We start from the raw sequence: 26,071 nt of genomic DNA, 5'->3' as shown, positions 1-26,071 counted from the left end.
AGAGCAGTAACTGTGTAAATAATGCAAATGAGAAAAATGACCTCAACATGCATCGTTTATTTCCTAGAAGGTTAATTTCAGTTGATATAAAATCCAAACTTGTCATGACCTTTGACATTTGAAACACCCAAACAGTTTCTGCCGTCTGTCTTAGCAGGGCAGATCGGAGACTCACCGACACCATGTGATGCACGCTGTAGACGTCGCTGTCGCCCATGTAGACCCGGATGGCCTGCAGGGTGAAGCCGAACTTCTTCCCGGAGGTGTGGACGACGATGGGCGGCCTGAGGCTGCCGAGGCTGAGCGACAGGTCCCGGCTGGGGGAGGAGTCCCGGGACGAGGGGTTGGAGGACAGCGAGCGGGGGGAGATGGGACTGGGCTGCAGGCCGCCGGGCGCGTCGTCTGAAACAAACACAGGATCACATCAGTCTGAATATGTTGTATGTGGTATTGATACCAAAGCACAAACAGACAGGAGTCGATCTGATCAATTAGTAATAATCAGTCTCTCTGTGGCCTGTGACCTATATAGTGTCCAGTTACAGAAATAACAGACCAAACAGACCTGAGCCTGAGACGGTACATCTTGTGTACGGTTATCCCTCCCTATGGCTTAGCCTAGGTCAACCAACACATATTCACTGTTTCTTACTTACAACTTATTGTAACAACTCAGTGATTTAGTGCTAAATAAAAAGATGAATATGACAGTATGACCTCTGAGATTCGGTTGGTGATCAGTGTAAAGGAAAAAACACCAATATATACAAAATCAATAACATTTTTCATAAAAGTACTTCATATAACATATCTGTTTGATGCTACGTATGTGCTATGAATTTATTTCATGAAGATTTTGGCAGCCCAAAAAGGAGGGTAAACTCTGTTCCGTGAATAAAAAGGAAGGTAAACCGAGTTTAGTGAGTTGACCCTCCTCTACATCCCTGCTTATGTCTCATTTACCCATTTTTATTGTTTTTATTTTGTTAGTGTTTTCTATCATTTGCTACCAAAACCATGGGCGGCCAAGACTCAAATATTACAGTTAAGAAAGCAAAGCAAAGCGACATAAAAGGATGTTCGAACTTTCTAATAAGAATGATATATTGCAATTGTTTTATGCCCAATGTAAAAATGGTTCAGTAAAAATTATAGATGGGTAGATGTTATCGGCTCATAATACAAGTTTAAAGAGTAACTGAACCCCAAACCCAAATTTGTGGCGAAGCCTGACACCTAATGGTGAAAAATAGGGTACTGAACTGGCCATCTGCTATTGGCTGGTCTTTGTGCCAGGTGATGTCACCACCTGCTGTACTGTATAGAAGGTAATAAGTAATAAATAATAAATGTCGTGTAAGCGGATATCAAGAGTAGAATCAGGAGGGACAGGGGAAAAGGAAATTAAAGAAAAACATATGGGTTCACTCACAATGTGCATCTAAAAGTGGGAGTATTTGTTGTGTTCTTTTATCTTTCTATTTTACGTGATTTGATTCTTTTAATGCAATGCATTTTGCTTGTTCTTTTTTATGAATTTTATCTTTTTATCTGTCTTTTATCTGCCTTCTATCTGCCGTCTTTGATCTGCCTTCTATTGATGTAAAGCACTTAGAGCTGCATGTTGTGTATGAAAGGTGCTATACAAATAAAGGTTATCATTATCATCATTATAAGCCTCCTGCTGAGCGGTGAGGCGGTGAGGATGATGACCTACCGGTGGTGATGATGAGGGACAGCGCTGAGACGGAGGCAGACTTGGGGACCTTCCCGCCGCAGGGAAGCCTCTGCCTGTCCGGAGTCTCCAGCTGGTTGCCGAAGCGCCGCGGTCCTCCGGGGTCTTTGGGGGACGAGTGTTTGGCTCCGGTGCTGTTGCTGCGAATCCTGATCCTCCGCAGGTTGGACACGACCACCTCAGCTGAACACAGGGTCAAGGTGAACAAAAAGTCAATACATGGTGTAGTATGGGAAGTTATTGTCTTCGCTCCCAGGACTTATTCCTATTAACTCTCCCTAAAGTCCGTACTGAACTGGGAAAAAGGGCGTTTAGGTTTGCTGCTCATTCTGCTTGAAATCAGTTGCAAAATTACCTGAATCTTCGAGAGCTGGTCTCACTGGATGCATTTAAAGTGTTTCTAAATGACTTGGAAGCAAGCACATCTGGCTGTAGATGTTCTTATGATTCTGTAATTTGTTCTTTGTTTTCTTTTTAAATTGTTATACGTTTGTTTTATGTCTGCAACCGTATAACTGTGCTGCTGCCCGTCTTGGCCAGGACACTCTTGAAAAAGAGATTTTTAATCTCAATAAGACTCCACTCCTGGTTAAATAAAGGTTAAGTAATTAAATAAATAAAATGGTAGACAAAACATTTTTCAAGAATTCATTAAGACTAGACAGATCAGAAAAAGGGCTCTTCAAGGGTTTGTTAGTTAGGTAAGTGGTTCTATATAGAACCGTAATGACTCAAAGTCCCTCTGCTGTGTTAAAATATTTAAAACAAATATTAAAAACCGGGAAACCAGTGGGAGGAACGGGAATTGGGGGATTATATATTGATCTCTATAATGTCCGATGTTAAAAAATGCCTGATTTGATTTAAATGAGATTAATAAATACAACTGAGCACAAAAAAACATGAATAAAGAACCTAGAGTGGTTCTTATTAAGTTCTTTTAATCATCCAATTTCATCCATTCTTAAAGGGTTCTTCAAAGCAATCGTTCTGCAATCGTACAAGCCTACTAAAACCATGTTCATACTATACAGAACTCTTTTTGTTAGGAGTGTAGGGATGCATAGCATGAGATCACATCATGTGCATGTAAACACACTCATGGTAAACCGCTCTGGACGGGAGCATCAGCTAAGTGTAACAGGAAGAGTCCGTGCGGCTTCACCTTCGTCGTCGGTGGAGAAGGCGAAGCGGGGCATGGTCTCCAGGCTGTGGGTGCTGCTCATCACCAGCGGACTGGTGCTCCGCTCAGACTGGGAGGAGCTGGAGGACGCCCGCGGGCGAAGGCTGCAGAGACAGACAAACAAACACCGGTCAGAACGACACAGCGACAGGCAAGACCGTCCGTACTGTCCAAACACAACACAACCAAACAACACTTTACATATGTTCTGCTTTTACAGAGCTACATGAGAACGCTAAATACCGTCTCAGAGGCTTTTCCAACCTGATAAGAATATAATTCTGGGAGACGCTCTGATCAGATCTTCTTTATAGTCCCCTTTGTATCTAAGGAAGTTGGTAAAAAAGCTTTTATGTTTCGGGCTCCTTCTGATTGGAATAAGTTACCTGTAAGTATCCGTTCTCTGTCATCATTTTGCTTATTTAAAAATGTTTTGTTTTCTCATCTTAAAACAGATTGCCTATGTTTTCAGTACCATCACTGTTCCTTTATTTCCTTTAGTTATAGATTGATCCTTTTCTTTTTTACTGATTGTGTCTAGTCTAAGGTTGCAACTTTTTTTTCTCTCTTTCTTTTGTTATTTAGTTTGTTGTTTGTTTGGTTATTTGTTGTTTGTTTTGTCATTGTTGTGCTACATATTATTGTGTCTTGTACTGTTATGTTTTCCATTTGTTTTGTGAGTATTTGTTTGGGACCCCCTTGAAAACGAGATGATACATCTCAAGGGGTTTATCCTAATATAATAAATTTATCTCAGAAACACTGATAATTTTTGGGATTTTTTTTTTTTTATGAAAATGGTCAAATTTTAAGATAGTGTTTATTGGCACACAACATTGTTATCAGCAGCTTCAATGCAAAATATCTACCAAGGCCTTCAAAACCCATACTGCTTGAACCCTAATGCATAACATCATAACCATCAACATCATCACTATTATAGAAATACATCAGATAGATTGACAACAGATCAATAATAATGCAACAGTTTCTATGCAAATAAAGTAATAGAAAAAAGCATTATTAACATAGCTACAAAGTGCTTCACGAGCAAGAAAACAACAGTAAAGACCAGGGGCCGGATTCACCAATGTGTTCTTAAGATAGATCTTAAGAAATGACATAAGAGGAAATTTTAGGAAGTTCTTAAGAAGGCTCAATTCCTCAATATTGTCTTAGTAACAGTCTCATTTCTTACGAATTTATTTTATTTTCCTACTTAAGAACTTCTCAAAATAGGGCCTGAATTAATTCTGGTTAATAAACTTTAGGCTTACTGCCATTGAGGCTAGGAGACAAGGCTAGGAGACTAGGAGACAAGGCTAGGAGGCTAGGAGACAAGGCTAGGAGGAAACCCAAAGTGCTTCCATCTACAAAACTATTGGGGAAAAACCTATTTAGGGCAACTAGAGCAAAGATTTAAATATTGGTTGCTGTTGGTAACTGTAAAATTTACTATCTTATTTTCAACAGACATGAGACAGAGGCCTACCTGGCCCTACACCAAATAAAGCTTTACAATAAATGTTCATCTTAATGTTAGATGTAGGGGAACCTATGAAGACTTTGAACTATAACCTACTTGTCTAAAATCGGTTTAAATATATGATATTAGAGGCTTACCTTTTCACTGTAGGAGTTTTAAGACAGGTGAAGGGCCGTCTTAAAGTTAAGAAAAAAATCAAGAACAAATTTGAGAACTTTCATTTCAAGAATACCATTTATTCCTAAGTTTTTTCTTAGGAATAAACATAAGAAGAAAGTTAAGAAAATATATAAGAACTGTTTTTGAGAATAGCAGTTTTTCCTATTTTTCTTCTTAAGACTAAAGTTAAGAAAAAAATGGCACTTGAGAAGATTTTTTTTGTTATGAGGGTTTTGTGAATCCGGCCCCAGGAATTCCACAATCAAAATAAGTTTAAAGAAAAATAAAACAAGCTAATAAAACAAGACAGACATGTCTTCTTCCTGCGTCTACCTGGCCATGCGTCCCGGGTGTCTGCGCTCCACGCTGCCCTCTGCTGGGCTGGGGGAGGGGCTGAGCCGCCCCCCCTCCCACCGCTCCTCCTTGTCCTCACTGTGGCTGCGGTCGGAGGAGAAGCTCAGGTTGGACGGCGTGGCCAGATGCTCCGTGCTGCTGTACACCTGCAGGGCCAGAGGGACACCAGAGGAGTGTTACAGAGGGTCTGGGTCTCCCGGCTCTCCCCGAGCTAGGGCTGAACGATTTTGAAAAAAATATCTAATTGCGATTATTTTGACTGATATTGCAATTGCAATATGATTTGCGATATTAGAGGGAATGAGAATTTTTACATCATTATTCTCATTTTCATTGAAAAACGTATTAAAATGATTATGGTGTGATTTTTGCAGGGATCTGTACCAAACAAAGATGTTTTCTTAAGTCTGGAGAATATGATGTGTAGGCCAGGACATCTCTGCAGCACGACAATATTTAATTTAAAATGGTATTTTGACACATTTCACCTTTAACAAATATTGCACCTCCTGCGATTTGAAAATTGCAGTAGGCCATATTGCGATTTCGATAAAATTTCGATTAATTGTTCAGCCCTACCCCAAGCCCCTGTCGTCCAGCAGAGGTGGTTCTCACCTTGCTGAAGCGATGCGACCAGGAAGAAAACTGTCGGATTTCCAAGGAAGACTCTTCGTCGTTGGTTTCCTCATCCTCGTCGGACGCCAGGTGGTGGTAACGCTCCGAACGAGCTGCAGACAGACAAGAGACGACACTCAGGATATCAGAAAAACTTGTGCAAAGAAGTCTAATCACAAACATCCAAAAAAGATTACCTGAAGTTGATCATTTCTATAAAATATAGAGAATCCAGTCTGTAATAATAACTTTATTTATATAGCACTTTTCAAAACACAGTTACAAAGTGCTTTACAATAAAAACAGACACATTTAAAATGCAAAGAGAATAAAACAAACTAAAAGCCATAAAAACTAATCACATTATAAAAACACAAATAGAGAAAAATGAACTAAAATGCCATAAAATATAATGAAATCACCGAAAAGCAATTTTAAACAAGTGGGTTTTTAACAGTGATTTAAAAGACTGTATAAGTGTTATCCATTTGCCAACCAAGGACTTAACCTACTATCCTTAAAGAAGCACCACAATTTGCTTTATTTATTTTTTTTAAATCAAGCTTAAGGACCTTGTTACTCTTAGTTTAAAGCAGTTGTAAGTTGACCCGCCACTGTTTTCCCTCTTTCCCTCATCCTCCAATCTCTCTCTTCCTCTCATTTTTTCAGAGATTATCTGAAATGTTTATGTTGTCTTTCTGTCTAAATAAATGTGCTGCTGCCTATCTTGGCCCAAACTCCCTTCAGTGGGTCAATAAAGGTTAGACGGAAGTAAAAAATGAAAACATCATCCAGACTGTGACGTACTGTCGAAGTAGCTGGTGTCGTCCTCCGCCTCCAGCTGGGGGATGAACTCCGCTTTCTGCCGCAGGAGTCCGTTCCAGTCCAGGCCCAGGAAGAAGGGGTGCAGCTTGACCTCCGAGGCTCCGCCTACAGAGAGACAGTTTCCACATCCGGTCAAATATTGGAACAAGATTGAAATCATTGTGACCTAAAAAACCTTCAGTAAAAGTCAAGAGGCAAAATTTGTATGTAGTGATTATACCATTACCAATCCAAATTCAGAGAGTTAAAAATATAGGCGAGACAGTTTGGTCAAATCATTTTGGATCAAGATTTCTAAACTCTGCTTTTAGGTAAGTGCTCTAGAAATACAGTTTATTAATATTATCCCACGAGGCCGTCGCTGACTCATCATCAAGATACCCCCCCCCTCTCACACACATACACACATACACACATACACATACACACACACACAATCCCAGATACACCCAAAGATAATCCCACTACTATAATTGGAGAGCAGTTTGTGTGTTTGTGTGTCCCACCATGGAGGAGAGGAGAGGAGAGGAGAGGAAAGGAGAGGAGAAGAGGAGAGGAGAGGAGAGGAGAGGAGAGGAGAGGAGAGGAGAGGAGAGGAGACAAGGAGAGGAGAGGAGGAAAGGAGAGGAGCAGAGGAGAGGAGGAGAGGAGACAAGAAGAGGAGAGGGGAGAGGAGAGGAGAGGAGAGGAGAGGAGAGGAGAGGAGAAGAGAGGAGAAGAGAAGAGAAGAGAAGAGAAGAGAAGAGAAGAGAAGAGAAGAGAAGAGAAGAGAAGAGGGGAGAGGAGAGGAAAAGAGGAGAGGAGAGGAGAGGAGAGGAGCAGAGGAGACAAGGAGAGGAGAGGGGAGGGGAGAGGAGAAGAGAAGAGAAGAGGAGAGGGGAGAGGAAAAGAGGAGAGGAGAGGAGAGGAGAGGAGAGGAGAGGAGAGGAGATGAGAGGGGAGGAGAGGGGAGAGGAGAGGATCAACCCAATATCAGACACCATTACTGACACATCCCCATGTTTTTATCATCAGTACCGGTTCCCAGCCGGTCCAGAGGGCTCTGCCTCAGCAGGCGGGTGATCATGTCCTGGGCGTCGGCAGGTAAGGCATCGTCTCCGTCAGGCCAGATGATGTCATCTGCAAATCACAGAGACACAGACGAGTCAGAGGATCACGAATGCAAACACCAAATGAAAAACTAGCTTCTTGTCCACAATCACACTCGAGGCAAATCACACTTGAGGAAAAATGTAGAAAGAAGAAAAATATGAAATCTCATTTTAATAATTTGTAATTTTTAACAATCATTTTCTTTTTTTTTTGGTCAAAGGTTCAGCTCATTTTTTTACAAATATTAACATTAATCACATTGGACAGAAAGAAGATATGATCAAGATAAATAAGGGTAGTGCTCAGGGTAGTATCCAACTAAATGCATGAACTATCCCTCAACTATCTTACCAAGAAATCGAGTAAAAGGGTTCCACATCTTATCAAATTCCGTTAGTTTGTCTTTCAATAAAAACCTTATCTTTTCTAAGTGCAAGGTGTCTGTTAGTTCGCTAAGCCAAGTTTGATAGTTGGGGTCTCTTTCTTCTTCCAAAACATTAGAATTAGTTTTTTTGCCGTGATAAGACCATATGACAGAAAGCTTTGTTGCGCTCTCCGCAGTGTCCCTGATATTTCAGACACTCCCAATATGATTAGAATTGGGTCAGGTTCCAACTGAGACTCAAGCACTTCAGAGAGAACCCTAAAAAACAATCATTTTCTAAGAAAAAGGTATCGTTTTATATATTTTTTTTTGGTCCTTACCACTGACAACTTGACCAAAAAGCTCTTCGGGTGTGTCTCCAAAGAACGGCACGCAGCCGACCAGGAACTCGTACAGGATGACCCCCATGGCCCACCAGTCCACCGGCTTGCCGTAGCCCTGCCGCAGGATCACCTCCGGGGCGATGTACTCCGGAGTGCCGCACACCTGACAGCCAACCAGGACAGATTCATTTGGATTACACCGGCGGCTGCTTTCATAATCCCTGCTGCTTCATACCTCTTTTTAAAATAAAACGTACATCTTATCATCAATTTAAGCAGCAGAATTGTGTGTCCCAAAATCACTATATCATCACCATATGATTCAGCTGAAAGATGATAAACAATCCCACTACTATAATTGGAGAGCGGTTTGTGTGTTTGTGTGTCCCACCATGGAGGAGAGGAGAGGAGAGGAGAGGAGGAGACAAGGAGAGGAGAGGAGAGGAGAGGCGAGGAGAGGAGAGGAGAGGAGAGGAGAAAAGGAGAGGAGAGGAGAGGAGAGGAGAGGAGAGGAGAGGAGACAAGGAGAGGAGAGGAGAGGAGAGGAGAGGAGAGGAGAGGAGAGGAGAGGAGAGGAGACAAGGAGAGGAGAGGAGGAGAGGAGAGGAGAGGAGAGGAGAGGAGAGGAGAGGAGAGGAGAGGAGAGGAGAGGAGAGGAAAGGAGAAGAGAGGAGAAGAGAGGAGAGGAGAGGAGAGGAGAGGAGAGGAGAGGAAAGGAGAGGAGGAGAGGAGAGGAGATGAGGAGAGGAGAGGAGAGGAGACAAGGAGGTTATAAATTCTAGTAATATTGAATTACCGCCCAGCCCTACTGCTCAGTGGTTCATTTAGTGGTTTTATTCATTTTCTGGTCGCTCACATCAGAACAACAGTCTCACCTGTTTGTCGATGAACTCCCTGGTGTCTTTCTCCATGTGGCCCTCGTACAGGTTGGTGGTCATGTTCATCAGGCCGATCTTAGACAGGCCGAAGTCCGTCAGCTTGATGTGGCCCATGGACGTAATCAACAAACTGTCGGGTGGAAGGAGACGATCGTGAGACTGAAACTCCATCATCAACAGAATATTTTTTCTCCTCAGTGCAGTTAAGTGTACCATGCCGAGCACATTACTGGTACAGCGTTTTTTCTATTATGTTTTGTTCACAGTTCAGTTCAGTGTGGGTATGATGGAAGTTTGCTGATAAGGCCCAAAAAATATGTGATACTGGCCCAGTTTCAGAGGCTGCTGGTAGGGTTACATGTCGGTTTCTAACAGTGATGGCAAAATTTCAATACTTCTTCAATAATAATGATTTTCTCGCACTTATCTTACTGTGCTGGTCCCAGGCAGGTGTGACTACGCTAAAACCATTATACACTCTATATCTAACAGTTGAGAAATTGAGAAATCTGAAAAACCTCCCGTTTTGCTGCGTTTTTCTTATTTAAAAATCACGTGACTCTACAAGCTGTTTAGTAAAATATGGAACCTTTAAACCTAGTATTGTTATTGAAAACCTGCGTATCGTGACAACACTAGCTTCTACATGCTGCTCTCCTACACAAACCGCACCACGACTTCTCAGTTTTCCAACGATAAACCAAAGGATGCTGGGCCAGGACTTGCTGGCACTGAATCAGCACCGTTCCCACAGAGAGACCAGTAAAGTCCAGTGGGAAAACCCTAGAAGAGGAGCGGAGTGGGCGTTGGTTTGTGTACTCACTTGTCAGGTTTGAGGTCCCTGTGCACGATGCCGTAGTTGTGAAGATACTCGAGGGCCAGGACCGTTTCTGCAAAGTACAGCCTGGTCATCTCCACAGGCAGCGGACCCATGTTCTTCAGCAGGTTGGCACAGTCTCCACCTGGAACAAAAACACCAAACCATAAAACTACAGGCTGATGCTCATTTTTATTAACCGTTTCCCTTAATCAGCTCCAGAAAGATGCAAACCTGGATCACTTCATCCCTCTGGGTGATTTTAAAAGTCTGTTGCAGTGTTTAAAAACTGAAGTTTGTAGCTGTTTTACTTGAGATTGTATACTGTGTGATTTGTATATTTGTATGTATTCCTTGTAATTTTATATTGTGGTTTTGTTTTGTTTTTTTGTAACATCTGTTTGCTGCTCTCTTGGCCAGGGCTCCCTTGCAAAAGAGATGAACATCTCAATGGGACTCACCTGGTTAAATAAAGGAGAAATAAAAAAATAAAAATAAAATAAAATTGCTTTCGTTGCCTCCTTGTGGCCAACTGACTTTCCAAGCAACAGGAATATTTGTTATCAATTGTCAAGGCTTTGACCCTTGCACTCCTTGTTACTAGCTGCTTGTAAAGGCCAATTTATAGTTGAGAGACTCGTTTTTTATTTATTGGCAGAATCTGCTTTGTCAAAGTCCTGTCTCCCACCTTTTTTCACCTATTTACAATTATTGAATTAATGTATTATTTTCTTCGTTCCATCAGCATAAGTTTCCTCCGATTGGATTTCAGTGTTACACTTGTTCAAACTTAAAGGTTTAATAAACATAAAGAAAGTGATTCACCTAACGACAATTCAACAGCATGACTAGTTTTGTTTGTATATACTGTCAGAATCTGCTTTGTTGGTGTTCCTTTATGTGCTAGAAGTGATTTTCAGACTGTTCCTCCAGACAATGACAGTGAATGGAGAGAGAAAAAACCCCACAATTCTCCAGTTTCCTCTACCGGAGCAACAGATCACAGAATCACTGATTTGGGGGTTTTATCATGGAGGAAGACACACGTCCCAAGCTACTACCAAAGTTCAACATCACCTTAATGTTGATGATCTAGGAATTTCAACTTATTCTCCTGTTGCACTCACTGTAAGCCGCTCTGGATAAGACCGTCAGCTAAATGCCTAAAGTGTAAATGTCCATCAGTCTCAGTTACCTTCCACATACTCCATCACCATGCAGAGGTGACGCCGCGTCTCAAAGGAGCAGAACATGGAGACGACGAAGGGGTTCTCGGCGAAGGTGAGGATGTCTCGCTCCACGAACGCCTGCTGGATCTGGTTCCTCAGGACCAGGTTCTGCCGGTTGATCTTCTTCATGGCGAAGCGCTGGCGAGTCTCCTTGTGGCGGACCAGGTAGACGGCACTGACAGAAACCACAGGACCCACGTTAGACCTTTCAGATACCCCTTTTCCACCAACATGGAACGGGTTCCCCCAGGAAGATTAGCAACCTCTGTAGTGGAAGCTAATGGGGATCCGAATAAAGAATAAAGAATAAAGAATGAAGTTCCGTTCCGGTTCGCACACCTAATTTTGAACCGTTCTGAGCAAAAATAAATTGGTTCGGAACCGGAAAAGTTGGTTCCCAGCTGGAACCAAAAAATAGCAGGTTTTCAAGTGTGAACCGTAATGACATCAGTGGGCGTGTCATATTCTACAGGTTGGAAAGTAATTGCACGTAATAGTTGTCTACGTCTTCTTATCATTAATAGTTGATCCATGCTTGTTTTTTGGATAAAAACAAATATCTGTAATAACAGAACAAAAGCTTGCAGGTAATCAATGCAATCCGCCATCTTGCTAATACTGTTTACTTCCGGTGTGCATTGTGCAACGCCCTCCGCTGATGACGCATCCTTGATTACAATGCTTCCAGCTCAAAACTGGTGGAAACGCGGGTCGGTTCGCTAGGTAGCACCAAGGTTCCAAGAATCCTGAACGGAACCGGTTCAAGAACTAGAGCTAATTTGGTGGAAAAGGAGTGACAGAGAGTCTGTGAACCCTGACGGTGCCTCCATTAAACCTCTAGCATATGGGAGTTCTTCAAGGAACCCTTGAGAGATTTTTTTTCTCTGGTGAGGAACCCTAAGGTTGGCTCCCTTTCAATTTTGGAGGAACTTTCTTCTTTTTTTAAACATCTCTTTATTGAATTTTCAAAAGGTTCTGGTATACATAATACAAGATCATCATATAATATACAAAATATAAAACTGCCCTCCCCTTTCCCAACCCCCTGATCTCTCCTACTCATCCTCCCAATCCACCCCACCACCCAGTTTTTGGAGGAACTTTCTAAGGATTTTTTGTGACAGTCGGTAAAAGACAAAAAATAACGGAATGATGGCAGATGGCAAAGAGTCATTTGGAGAATGAATAAATAATATTCTACATCAAAAACAGCCTGAATTGACTACAAAATGCTTTCAACCAAAAAAAAAGAAAAAAAGACTCCTTACCCATAAGCCCCATTGCTGATGAGCTTGATGGTTTCGAAGTCACTCTCGAGAGGTTTCCTTCGAGTCGGGGTCAGCGTCTGAGGACACTTATTCTATTCGGTGGAAAATAGTAGAAATAGTAGAAGTGTTAGAGGCTGAAACACAGTGGGAGCAGTAAGTGATGATCATTTGATGCTCCGAAATTGATGCTTCTGGCAAAAAGTGCAGGTGGCAGATTTGAAGTGTCAGCAGCACCAGTGGCACCATTTCCACACTGTGATAAGCAACGTTATCATATTTTCTGTTCTGCAGCCTGCTTCATACATTTGGAGACCAGATACACTATATTATACGGTTCATATTTCTCCCATATATCTGAACATTTGTGTGTTACTAGACAAATTACACGCTTAGTTTGCAGTCGTGGATTACAGGGCAATTACATTTTCCTCATCCATGTCTTGGCTTCCTGTAGCCTACTTCGCAAAAAGAACACGGCGATTTAAAATATTCATGATATCCTTTTTGCGTTAAAATAGGTCACTGTGGTTCCAGAAACCACACAGAACAACCGTCCTGATCCTCTGTTGACACGCTCAGCACCAACGCTTCAACACCGATTTAAAACAACTGACACATTTGAAAATATGTGTGATGTTTGTAGTACATCTCTTCCTTTAATCCTGTGTAAAACCATCACCACTCCTGATATCAATGACTGTGTGGATCCACAGGTACAGTCAGTAATAACAGCGAATGTTTTACCTCCACTGTGGCATCCGGTTCCACAGACACTGAGGGATTGGGGTCGTACTGTTCAAGATGAACCATGTCTAAGAAAAACCAGGAACAGAGAGAATATTAGACATTATGGCAAGGAATCCTGAACTCTCATCCATGTTTAGGCATTTTGTCCTGCGAACTTGACAAGTAGGGCTGGGCGATATTGACAAAATCAAATATCGCAATATCTTAGAATTTTTGAATACCTCGATATTGATAATATGAGGATATTTTGGGGATCAGTATTCAATATTTAGACACAAGAACATTTTGAAACTTAGTAATGATCATTAGTAATAAGTAATGTGTGATCAGCAATAAGTAACGTGGATATGATGAGCAGGTAAAGCCAATTCGCAAATGCAAATTTGATTTACAAAATTTTATTTCTGACAGTTAATTTCTGCCAGGATGTTTTTACACAATCATTTTTTCACACATTGAGTACTGTTTCACTAACTGGTCACTTACAGGTGTAATGACACTTCAAACAATAGAATTACTCTTCAAGAAAGCCATAAAAGTTTTTGATAAAAAAAAAAACATTCTCATTTCATCATTGTAACATTCTGGAAAAATATAATTTGTTGAGCTTTGAGAATTTCAAAAATGTCAAATATGCTTGTTTTATGTATAAGGCTTTGCATGGGCTTGCCCCACCTTTAAATGAATTCATTGAACAGAGGGCTGACAGTGGCACTGGCACCAGGGCCACCACTAGAGGGGACTGTGAGGAGCCACATAGGCGCACCACATCTGGACAAACTGTGCTGTCGGTAAAGGGAAGTAAATATTGGAATGGCCTACCACTTGCAATAAGGGAGTGTCCTACATATCCCACTTTTAAGACCCATCTCAAACAATGGCTCAAGGCAGACCAGAACTGTGATCACTTTTAACTTGACATGTTGTACAATGTATTTTGTCTTTTTCTACTTGTGTATTTGTATATTTGTATTTTGTCACTTGTAATGTTCCTGTTTTTGCTACCTGCCTAGGGACTACGGATGTAAATTAGCATTTTTGCTAACTCCGGCATGTTTACATCTTGCATTTTTATACTGATGTTCATTAACGTGCTCTGTCCCTATCAAATAAACAAATAAATAAAATAAATAAAAAATTATTGTTCATTTTACTCAGCCAGAACAGGCTGATAAGTTCAGAAAGTTGTGTCACTTTACTGTAACGCAGCCTTTACTGCCAGGAAGAAGTGACATTTAAGTTATTTCACAATACTGAGACAACAAAATCCCAGACGATATCTAGTCTCATATCACTTTGCTGCTCAAGTCTGACTCGCTGCTCATAGCTGATTTTTTTGGATGACTGTTCATTTCTGTTCTAGGATGTAACCCAAATCTACGGTGGCCCTGAAGTACAAGCGACAACTGCATTTCACAAAACAAATTCACAAATCACAAAACAAATGTATGTTTCATGTATTTTGAGATTTGTTAATTTCTTTTGTGAAATGTCGTGTTTTGCACTTCAGGGCCACCGTACATATCCCACATTAATATGAACTGACAGCAAAGTCGATAAGTCACACACGTCAGAGTAACAATAACAGAGGATGTCACATCTACTTTTCGGACCCACGCTTTTCCCACTCAAACACATTTTGGTTATGGTATGAGCCTCTTTCTATGCAAATCAATCTGTTCCATCAAAGTGAAAACAGATGTGTAGAAATGGGATTTTAGGGTGTAGGAGGGACTGTCCACCAGAATACTTCAACACAGAGTCTAGTTCTTGACATTTCAGAGAAAATATAAATCATCACCCTTCCATCGGAGTTCAGAAAAAGACAGAATTTGAAATAATTTTCCCTGCCCAATTTCTCTGGAAACCCCCAGTGAAACTGCACCTTCTGAATTTTCAGTTATAGTGACTGGAAAGGGATGTTTTATATTTTCACATCGATTAGAAAACATCAGATCTGAGTCACATGAGGCGAAAAAAAACAAACAGAATTGGGACATATAGTCATTGGATCAGGGAAGTTATGTACCATCTTAAATTGGAGAAGATTAAGATATACTGTCAGAGGGTCTACTAGGAAATTCCATACAATTTGGCAGCCTTTCTTAACCTTTGTTGAGGATATGGAAGCTGACAGCATGATAATGTAACCAATTTTTCTGTCATTTCATGCTATTTGTGTTTTTATTGTTAGTGTTATTTATTTTCCTTTTATTGATGTCTGGCTATGTATAGTGTTTATATGTGCATGTCTGGTATAGAGCTGCAACGGTTAATCGATTAATCGATTAGTTGTCAACTATTAAATTAATCAGCAACTATTTTGATAATCGATTAATCGGTTTGAGTAATTTTTTAAGAAAAATAAGTCAAAATTCTCTGATTCCAGCTTCTTAAATGTGAATATTTTCTGGTTTCTTTACTCCTCTATGACAGTAAACTGAATATCTTTGGGTTGTGGACAAAACAAGACATTTGAGGACGTCATCTTGGGCTTTGGGAAACACTGATCCACATTTTATAGACCAAACAACTAATCGATTAATCGATAAAATAATCGACAGATTAATCGACAATGAAAATAATCGTTAGTTGCAGCCCTAGTCTGGTATTTGGGGGGTGGGGGATTCGATTAAGTTTCCTTTTCTTTTTCTGTTGGACCTGTTTGGACCTGTGACATAATGTGAAAAATTACAACAAAAAGACCTTGATCAAAAAAAAAAAAAATAAAAAAAAAAAAAATCAGAATTGGGGCTGCAGTGTGAACAGAGCCCGAGTTTCTAGTTCAGACAAATCAAGCCGCTCTGCTGCAGCGACGGCCTTTTACCTTCCAGAAGGTCCCGGGTCAGACCCAGCTGGTTGATGATGTAGCGTGGGATGTCCGTCTTGATTCCCTGGCCGACTTTGGCGTGGCCCTCCGCCGCCTCCAGCAAGTGGTAAAACTCCTCCGGGTCAAACTCCTGTCAACGGCAGCCAGGTCTCATTAGTGTCGACCGGCTGAGACTAATCTGATCATGACAGATTTTCACTTTGTGCCCAGAATCAAATCTCCCTCCTAATCTTCTGCCAGACTGACTTCAAAACAGGAAAATATTATTATTCAAAAAGAAAACCAACAATTTCACTATAAGTCTATATAGTAAGTTACATTTTCAGATTAATCTATGAACTGTCACTCAATATTTGAAAAGTGCAACCCCTTTCTATAGGCAAGGCAAGTTTATTTATATAGCACATTTCATATTCAAAGTGTTTCATATAAGACATTACATAAGAAATACAGGATAAGATAAATAAAACTAATATAAAGAGATAATAAAGTGTATAAGAAGAGAGAATAAATAGTATAATGTGAGGAGCAAGTGTCAAATCTCTATCCTCCTGTCACTGATTTAACATTATGCTACATCATTTAAATTAAAGTGTTAATTGTGTGTTAAGCAAATCAAATCACTGTTGTCATGAATACATCTGTAAGAAGAGACCACTCCCTTCCAAACTAAAGAGCCAGAGTGTGGAGGGAACACTTAAAATAAGCAAAAACAAAAGCATCTGCATATCTGTATATATATTCTCTTCAAAAATGATTCAACTTCATATTCTAGTGACAAATATCTATGCTCGAAGCGAGAATAAAGGTAATCAGAATCTCATTTCAGTCCCGCTTTAACGTGAAGCGACATCTGTCCGCTTCCACCGAACTAATCTCATTTTCAATCAGGGAGAGATTTGCTGCTCCTGGACTCACCAGGCACTCGAGGAGGCGAGCCGGCCGGGAGATGATGATGAGGATCTTCTTCACCAGCTGGGTGATGACGGTCACCTCCTCGCTCTCTGAGCGCTCGTACGCCTGCGACACAGAGGAAGGAACAAGACAAAAAAAAAAAAACGTCAAGTTAAATTTATTTATAACATGCTTTTAACCAGCAGGTTCATCACAAACCATTTATCAGAGAGCAAAGGACATCGATACAGATACAAAAACAAGAGATGAAAACAAGAAAGAACAAGTCTTCACAGATGATGATAGTATGGGCTCCAGAGCTTGTGTTTCAATGTGTGTATTATGTTTATTTATGTAGCGGCTTAAACACAAAACACTACCAGAGAAAGCACTTCATAAGGTTAAAATATAAGATACCATAACAGGAAACAATATAACCCAGTGATTCTCAACCTTTTTCATATCAAGGACCCCTAATTTAGTCCACATTAGGGCCATGGACCCCCATTTGATGAAATATATTCTCTCAGACCCAAATCTGAGAATATTTTTATTGTTAGATAGGATTTTGTCCAGAATTCAATGACTATCTCTATTGTAGGTAGAGAGATAACAGTGAAACTATGATCGAAACAGTCATTCTTCTTCTACATTCTCTATTGTGTCAAGTGAAGTTTAACAAGTCATCAGTTTGCTGGGGACCCCCCCGGAACCCCCTCAAGGACCCCTGGTGGTCCCCGGACCCCACGTTGAGAACCACTGATATAAACAGACAAAAAGCACATTTCAGAGTAGCAGGCACTCGGTTCAGCACAAACCTCGCCAACGCTAAACAATTCTCAAATTTGCAGAGCTGCAGCCTCCGTAAAAGCTTTATGTTTGTTTACTGTTTGTCTTCTGGGTTTGATTTTCTGACAAAACAGCACATGAATGCGACGCTGTTTAGCAGCCAACTTGGAAATCCCAGATGTCGGATTTTCCCACCAGCACATCAACGCAGCGTAAGAGTTATAGCAAAAATACAGTGGAAATGTTGCAAAATCCCAGATTCGATTCACCACCAAAATCTAATCAACTGATCCTTGAGCCAAGGTCTCTCTGTCCACTAGATTTCAGTTAAACCCATTCATAACTATTTGAGATAATCTTGATAACAAACAGACAGCTGAAAATAAACCTCCTTCCAACTTACTCGGCGAAGGTAAAAAAGCAAGAAAAACACATCAAACACACTGAAAGGCCTTAGAGTGAAAGTGGATAATAGAAAACAGTTGATAGTGCTGGGCAATATGGTTTAAATCAGTATCACGATAATCATAAGGAGTTTTTTCTATATCAGTATTATTATATGGCTCACGTATGCAAAAATCGCATGTTAAATGATCAAATTAATGTTCATCCCATTGAACCGAATGGTAACGTTAGGTGTGACGTCAAACAAAACTGAAATTTGCAAATAATATTCCTTAAAATGTTTCATACCGAATTTCTTAAATACAATTTGTTATCATCAGTTTAGACAGCAGAATTGTTGAGTCATGATATCACAAAATCACCATGATATGATTCCACTGAAAGATGATAAGCAATATTGAAATATCGCCCAGCCCTAGCAATCGATAACATAAAATTAAAAAATTAAAAACGAAAGAAAAAGCCAAGGCAAGAGGTTTTTCAGACGGACTTCAGTCACACATCCTCAGTCTGAACCATTTACATAAAAATTGCACTATTCCACAGACGGCTGCTATTCAACCAGGACTGATACATACCCTCTGTGCAATACACTTGTCACTTTTATGTACACAGATCTAGGGCTGCAACTAACGATTATTTTCATTGTCAATTAATCGGTCGATTATTTTCTCGATTAATCGATTAGTTGTTTGGTCTATAAAATGTCAGAAAATGGTGAAAAATGTGGATCAGTGTTTCCCAAAGCCCAAGATGACGTCCTCAAATGTCTTGTTTTGTCCACAACCCAAAGATATTCAGTTTACTGTCATAGAGGAGGAAAGAAACCAGAAAATATTCACATTTAAGAAGCTGGAATCAGAGAATTTTGACTTATTTTTCTTAAAATATTACTCAAACCGATTAATCGATTATCAAAATAGTTGGCGATTAATTTAATAGTTGACAACTAATCGATTAACCGATTAACCGTTGCAGCTCTCCATAGATCTCACTTTACATATGTATACTGCTCTATATTCTATCCTATTTTAATTTTATTTTATTGTTTCTCTTTTTTCTTTCTTTTTTACTGCTGAGCTGACCTGACCCTCGTCCAGCACTTTTCATAGTATTGTTGCCCCTGTGTTAACCTACATATGACTAATAAAACGAAAACTTGAAAACCTGAAAACTCGAAACATCCTGCACAGAGAGCAGAGAGCAGAGAGCAGGGAGCGGTCCGGGTCTGACGGGTCTGATCTCCAGTCTGCATCTACACACAGAAACTCTGTGCATTTGCCTCGGTCATTTTTTTCCAGCGAGGACAGCTACACCGCCGACGGAGCCGACACTCGCATAATGAGATGAGATGCGGGGGGGGGGAAGCTGAGCCGGAGAGGAGGGAACATCACTGCTGGGCCGCCCGGCTTTAAACTTTTACATTCCAGGTTTTCAGCTGACACCTTTTCCTCTTAACTTATTTTAGACTCCTATTCCATGTTTGAATTCTTATATAATAATAATAATAATAATAATATCAAAAGTTGGATTTTAAACAGACACATACCCATAAACTGTGAAATTGAAAATTGTGATGTGGTCTCTTAGTTTTTGTCCAGTCTGTCTCTCATCCTGAGTATAAATGCTAAATCCCCCATTTGGCTGAAACTGACTTTTCAATTATGTTGGGGATGTTTTCGGGGCGTAAACCATTTCCTGTGGGTGTGTCTTGTGGGCGGGGCCAGCGGTGAGCCGGGTGTGTCTATCAAGGTGAGGCTGGCGGCCGCAGAGCAGGAAGTCACAGCAACAACAACAACAACAACAATGGAGGAAAGCAGGAAGAAGAGAAAGAAGAGCCAAGCTAAACGTTCAGCTGCCGGTGACTTTAAATCAAGAAAACAGGCTTAAAAAATAACATACAAGATTCAGTCCTGCAGTGACGTCTGAGGAGGAATCACTGACTCATCAAACATAAGCCGAGATAAAAAGAATTAAAAAAGAACACACACAACAGAGCCATGAAGACTTTGTACTGTAAAATGGAAAATAAATATATAAGAAGACAATGTGTTCCCAGCAGATGGGCTCGGCGGGAAGAGAAATATGATGCAGCCGTCGCCCAACTAGTGCGTCAGAGAACACAAGACATCTGACCAACAGCAATTATTAGAACTAGAATTTATAACCTCCTCCTCTCCTCCCCTCCCCTCCTCTCCTTGTTTCCTCTCCTTGTCTCCTCTCCTCGTCTCCTCTCCTCTCTCCTCCCCTTGCCTCCTTTCCTCCTCTCCTCTCCTTGTCTCCTCTCCTCTCCTCGTCTCCCCTCTCTTCTCCTCTCTCCTCTCCTTGCCTCCTTTCCTCTTCTCTCCTTGTCTCCTCTCCTCTCCTCTCCCCTCCCCTCTCTCCTCTCCTTGTCTTGTCTCCTCTCCTCCCCTTGCCTCCTCTCCTCTCCTCTCCTTGTCTCGTCTCGTCTCCTCTCCCCTCCCCTCTCTCCTTGTCTCCTCTCCTCTCCTTGTCTCCTCTCCTCTCCTCTCCCCTCCCCTCTCTCCTCTCCTTGTCTTGTCTCCTCTCCTCCCCTTGCCTCCTCTCCTCTCCTCTCCTCTCCTCTCCTCTCGTCTTGTCTCGTCTCATCTCCTCTCCCCTCCCCTCTCTCCTTGTCTCCTCTCCTCTCCTTGTCTCCTCTGCTCCATGGTGGGACACAAACACACAAACCGCTCTCCGATTATAGTAGTGGGATTATCTTTGGGTGTATCTGGGATTGTGTGTGTGTGTTTGTTTGGGGGGGGGGGGGTATCTTGATGATGAGTCAGCGACGGCCTTTCCTGCAGATGGCTGGAGTGACAGTCTGCAGGAGTAGCACAGTGACACGGTGGTTTGTATTCAGGTCCAACTGGTCTGCTCACACAGCCTGGCCCGCGAGCCGCCAAAAGACCTCAAAGACTGCTGATGCCAGGTGGGGAAAACTCTATCATGGACTTTCAAAAAAAAAAAGTCCATCTTAACAAGTCACTTATTCTTGTATTCAGTCTTGAAGCAAATATGAAAAGTCTGTAAATGGGGGTAAGTAATTTCACTTGTTTCCAATGCAGTTTCACGTATTTTGAGAATTTTCTTTAAACACTTCTACCCCTTTCTATGGTTTTGCAGGCCAAGCTTTGTTCAAACACAGAACTGTTTAAATTCTTAAGTTTTAAATTCTAGTCGAGATCCCAAGGTTTCCACAGATACCAAACATGTCAGGCTGAATTACAGGGAAATGATGCACAAAACATCTACATGGGGCAGCCATAAAAAATGGCGCCTTGGGTTTGAATATTTCACTCAGTATAAGAGTGATGTAGCTTCAATGAAGCGTTGGAATGAGCAGATACAGAATATGGATGACATGTTTTCGTACAGTATGTAAAAAAAAATTTTCTCTAACTTTGAAGCTACTAAAGGGGTTACACATATAACAATATTGTGAAAAAAGCAGGAAAAAAACACAATGAGTTGCACTGGAAAAAAGTGAAATCATCTCAGTTAACCGAGTACAAATCAGATGTGTTCAGATGGACATTTCCGCAACGCAAAGATTTAAAATGATCTCATTAAAACAGAATGATTTTACTGACTGTGCATCTTGAATTTCAGCAGTGTGTCAGTCATGGTGAATTACCATTCTGCCTGGGTTCATTTTCTATTCCGTTTCCACTGATGTCAAGTACTGAACAAACTGAATTCACCCAGAGACTCGTAACTTCTCCAACCTGCTCCAACACTAAGACTGAATCAGGCTGAATAAATCCCAAGATCTGCTCGACCCATGTGGGTTTAAGCAGGTTTTCATAATCCGGCCGTCTAGCCAGATCACCAAATTCCATTTTGGGGGCAGAGGTGAAAAGTGAGGCTGGCAGAGTGACCTGAGAGGTTTGAAAGACTATCCCGTAACTGAAAAGTCACAGGTTTGATTCCTGCAACAGCCGTGTTGTCTTGAGGTCCATTCAAAGCTGTGTGTGTGGTGTCATGTACCAAAAACACTCTCAATTCATTTCTCCACGTTCATTTTCCAGCATCTCTCTGAGCCTTACCAAGAACAGGCTGTTTGTGTCGCCGTGTCTTTAAGGCTCATTAATATTAATGACCCCTCTGTTCCGATTGGCTAACCGTTTCGAGAGTGAAACGTGAGACACCGCAGCCTGGCAGCTACAGGTAGGGAAAACTCTCTCTGTAATAAACAATGACAACCGCTCAACCGCTTTGAAAAAAACACTTTGTTAGTCTGTTATTTCTTACAAAAATGATAATGAGCGAACCTTTGTGACGCCACAAAGTTACGGAAGTCCAAACGGCTCGTTTAGAGGCTCGCTTTTCTAATGTGGATTGTGTGGATTTAGTTGGCAACTGTGCGTTTTGATACTTTCACCATGTTTAGATAGACCATCCAACTCCTTTATCATCACAGAGGCAAGGGGAGTCCTGCTTTACACCATATGGGACCTTTAAATGCCTGAAATGTTTAATGTAACACACACAGCAACTTTAGCAATCCATGATAGTCCAAAACGAGTATCTTTGGGTGAACAGTGTGTGTTTGGGTGAATAGTGTGCAACAGTGTGTGATTGGGTAATAAGTGTGTGTGGGTGAACAGTGTGTGTGTGTGGGTAAAGTGTGTGTGTGTGTGGGTAAAGTGTGTGTGTGTGTTCACTCGTTCCCCTGTATGGGAACAGAATTTATCAGTTCAGCTGGAGGCTCGGCGAGTCGGCCATGCCTTCTGTCTGACAGCATGCAGAGGAGAAGGGGAAGAGGTTGCCATAGAAACTAACATTTTATCATAACAGAGATAAGACCTGTGACAAAAAAAATAGAAAAGGAAAAAAAAAAAAAAAGCATGTTGTCTGTGATCAGTGCCTCTCACCATCACTGATGAATTCCACTACCAAATCCATGGTGTGCCTCTGGGTGTGAGGCGGGTTATTGATCGGTGTGGCTGTGGCTGATTGCGAGCTTCACCCGGTTCGATCAATTCTCTTGATTGAACTCATCTGAGCGTCCGCTGATGAGCACACATGCAGGCGTTCACCAGCTGGTGCTTAAAGCTGCAGTACGCAACTTTTTCCACATTAAAATGACAATAAATTAACACATTACAGACAGATTTTACATTATCAGTCTGTCTGTGACTGTGTGTTCAGGCCTAAATCCCCCATTCGTCTGTCATTTGCTTTTCAATGATTTTGGGGATGTTTTCAGGGTGTAAACAATTCCCTGTGGGCGTGTCTTGTGGGCGGGGCCAGCGGTGAGCCGGGTGTGTCTGTCAAAGTGAGGCGAGCAGGAAGTCACAGCAACAACAACAATGGAGGAAAGCAGGAAGAAAAGAAAGAAGAGAGAAGCTAAACGTTCAGAAACACGGTGAGCATCAGCGTCAGATCGGCTGTGGAGGCTTTACGCTGCCGGAGACCTCAGCCTCAGGAGAGATGACATCATCAAGATGACTGACAGGTGTCGGGGCGGGAACCTGACCGACTGAGGGGGAGGAGGGCGGGGCTAACAAAACACTTCCTGCCTCAAGGAGAGAAGCTGCAGATTGTTGTTTTAAATGTTAGGGTCGTGCATAAAGCAATGTGTGGGATCATAATGAAAAATCTACATTTGTATAGGTGTTTTCGTGAAGTTTCCGAATATTATATGTGAATATTAACAAACAATCAGGATTTATACAGCGAAGACGTGTGCTGCTGACTCCATTAATGCTCATTAAGTCACACTCAGAAACCAGACTGGTCAACCAATAAATATAGTAATAGATGAAGCTCGCACCAAGCGGAAACTAAATCTGATTCGATCAATGAGGTTATAGAGCGGTCTGTAATCAATACCACTGCAAAGCACTGTCTGCCATTACCCATGATGCCATGACTTCATTTAGAATCGCTTTCTGCAACCATCACAGCTATTCTGACAGCTAATACTCAGTCTGATAATCCAAATCCGTGTACCCAGATCAATAAATTATAAAGCATCAGTATGTTTATTTGCAGGACAGCATAAATGTTTGAGTTCAGTTCAAGCGTCATGCCACCAGCCTGGCAGTTCCCACAGGACAGCTTCATAACAAAAACACAAAAAGAAAAAGATGTTTTTTTTTGTTTTTCAAATGATTGACTGCACAAAATGATGCTACTGTTTAAAGGACAGTCGTTAACTGAAGTCCTTGGTTGACAAAATACTGTTTAAAGTCTGGATCTTCTACATTTTAGAAATTCTGAAAGATGATTTAATGATTTTTTATTTTCCAAAAGAGAGATGGCATTTTGAAAACGTTTTTATCAGGTGTTCTACACACAGAAAAGTGAAGGTTCTTCAGGCGTTCTGTATACATAGAACCATAATGACTCAAAGAACACTCTGATTTGTTAAGATAAAAAAAACATTTGTTTGTTAAATACTGTTGATTTGGAACATTTCACATATTCTTAAAGGGTTTGTTGCCGCACCATTAAGGTTGTATGCAGAACCACTGGAGCACGGTGCAATAGAGAGCCGTTCTAGTTCCTTGTACTGTAGCACCAAAAAGGGTTCTGCTCTGGTACAAGCCCAAAGAACCATTTTCTGGTACTACACAGAACTAGAGGTCTGCACGGGCCTGGAAATGAAGCCCTAGCCCGCAATGTTCAGGGCCGACCCGAAACTAAGCCAGACTGTAACGCAACATTTGAAGCCCAAACCCGACCTGAAACCCGAAATCAAAACGTTCCTATTTAAAAGTCATAGCCTGGTGGTCCGTGTATTTTTTGGTCATTCTATTTTCTTTTCAGAAACAGAAATTTAAAAATCCACATAAAAATCCACAAATGAAAAACGGAAATAGAAGGCATTTTCCGTTTTGCTGGTCAGAAACAGCAGATAGCCTACTACATTTATAAAGGACTTGATTTTCCCTTTATCATTTGTAAAACAGAAAATGAAGGAGGCTAGTAAAAATGAAAAAAGCCCATTTTGGTACTGTAGCCGCTGTGCGTCTTTCAGCACCAGTGACAGAGAGGAGAGGAGAGGAGAGGAGAGGAGTAGAGAGAGAGAGAGAGAGAGAGAGAGAGAGAGAGAGAGAGAGAGAGAGAGAGAGAGAGAGAGAGAGAGAGAGAGAGAGAGAGAGAGAGAGAGAGAGAGAGAGACAGAGCAGTGCTCAGCAGAGGGAGGGGGGATGTGTGTGCCCAACAGAGCTTCATGCTTTTTTCCACACATGAAAAAACAAAAACAACTGAGCCTGACCCGACCCCGAATTATTTATTTAAAAACCAAGCCCGACCCGGACAATACCCGACATACAGTCTCGGGTCCCGTCGGGTTGCAGACCTCTACACAGAACCCCTTCAGTTAAGCGTGCAGTTGCATATAATTCCCACATCAGCCTGCCTGTCGGACCAAACCGGTCAGCTGAACCAGACTCTGAGGGTCTGTCGGGTCTCCTCACCTCGTGCAGCAGCTTCTCCAGTTTCTCCTGCAGCTCGGCGAAGTAGCGGGAGGTGACCAGGCCTTTCTGGGACTTGTCCAGGCAGTCCCGGCCCAGCTCCGCCAGCTGGTGCTGGATGAAGCCCAGGACGCCGTCCGCCAGCGGGAGGGAGCGGTCCGGAGAGCAGTGGGTGACGATGTCCAACAAGCGCTCCTCCATCTGGGCTGTGGCCTGCAGGCACACACACACACACACACACACACACACACACACACACACACACACACACACACACACACACACACACACACACACACACACACACACACACACACACACACACACACACACACACACACACACACACACACACACACACACACACACACACACACACACACACACACACACACACAGTTAATACATTTAAAAGAGCAATAACTACGATTTTTGCTGCTCTGCACCTGTAGAAAGATCGCCGCACACTCCACTACTATGCTGAGGTGCTACAGGCCAAATACATCAAAGTGGAGGAAATTTATCTAACTCAGCTGTCGGTCTAGCTCACTGGTTCTCACCGTGGGGTCCGGGGACCACCAGGGGTCCTTGAAGGGGTTCCAGGGGTTCCCCGGCAAACTGATGAATTGT

The 26,071-nt window shown here is 41.7% G+C and overlaps 1 protein-coding gene across 1 annotated transcript in view; it reads right to left on the bottom strand.

Moving 5' to 3' along the window:
• The window catches only part of mast3b (microtubule associated serine/threonine kinase 3b), a 65,084-nt gene that overhangs the window by 6,809 nt on the left and 32,204 nt on the right, over positions 1–26,071 (bottom strand). The window contains exons 9-24 of the mRNA XM_071524320.1: positions 25,445–25,654; positions 16,845–16,946; positions 15,924–16,056; positions 13,094–13,161; positions 12,350–12,441; positions 11,048–11,256; positions 9,859–9,997; positions 9,033–9,165; positions 8,155–8,320; positions 7,375–7,476; positions 6,340–6,462; positions 5,533–5,645; positions 4,897–5,063; positions 2,901–3,022; positions 1,718–1,918; positions 176–402 (exon numbers count right to left, since the gene is read on the bottom strand). Coding sequence (XP_071380421.1) covers positions 176–402; positions 1,718–1,918; positions 2,901–3,022; positions 4,897–5,063; positions 5,533–5,645; positions 6,340–6,462; positions 7,375–7,476; positions 8,155–8,320; positions 9,033–9,165; positions 9,859–9,997; positions 11,048–11,256; positions 12,350–12,441; positions 13,094–13,161; positions 15,924–16,056; positions 16,845–16,946; positions 25,445–25,654 — 2,307 coding nt within the window. The remainder of the gene's footprint in view (positions 1–175; positions 403–1,717; positions 1,919–2,900; positions 3,023–4,896; positions 5,064–5,532; positions 5,646–6,339; positions 6,463–7,374; positions 7,477–8,154; positions 8,321–9,032; positions 9,166–9,858; positions 9,998–11,047; positions 11,257–12,349; positions 12,442–13,093; positions 13,162–15,923; positions 16,057–16,844; positions 16,947–25,444; positions 25,655–26,071) is intronic.

The sequence above is a fragment of the Centroberyx affinis genome, unplaced genomic scaffold, assembly GCF_046629955.1.
Source record: "Centroberyx affinis isolate AG114_WGS23_722 - 3 ecotype Tasmania unplaced genomic scaffold, CSIRO-AGI_Caff_v1 ptg000106l_1, whole genome shotgun sequence".
NCBI lineage: Eukaryota > Metazoa > Chordata > Actinopteri > Beryciformes > Berycidae > Centroberyx > Centroberyx affinis.
The sequence above is the reverse complement of the archived record's forward strand: the minus strand, read 5'-3'. Positions and strand labels throughout refer to the sequence as shown.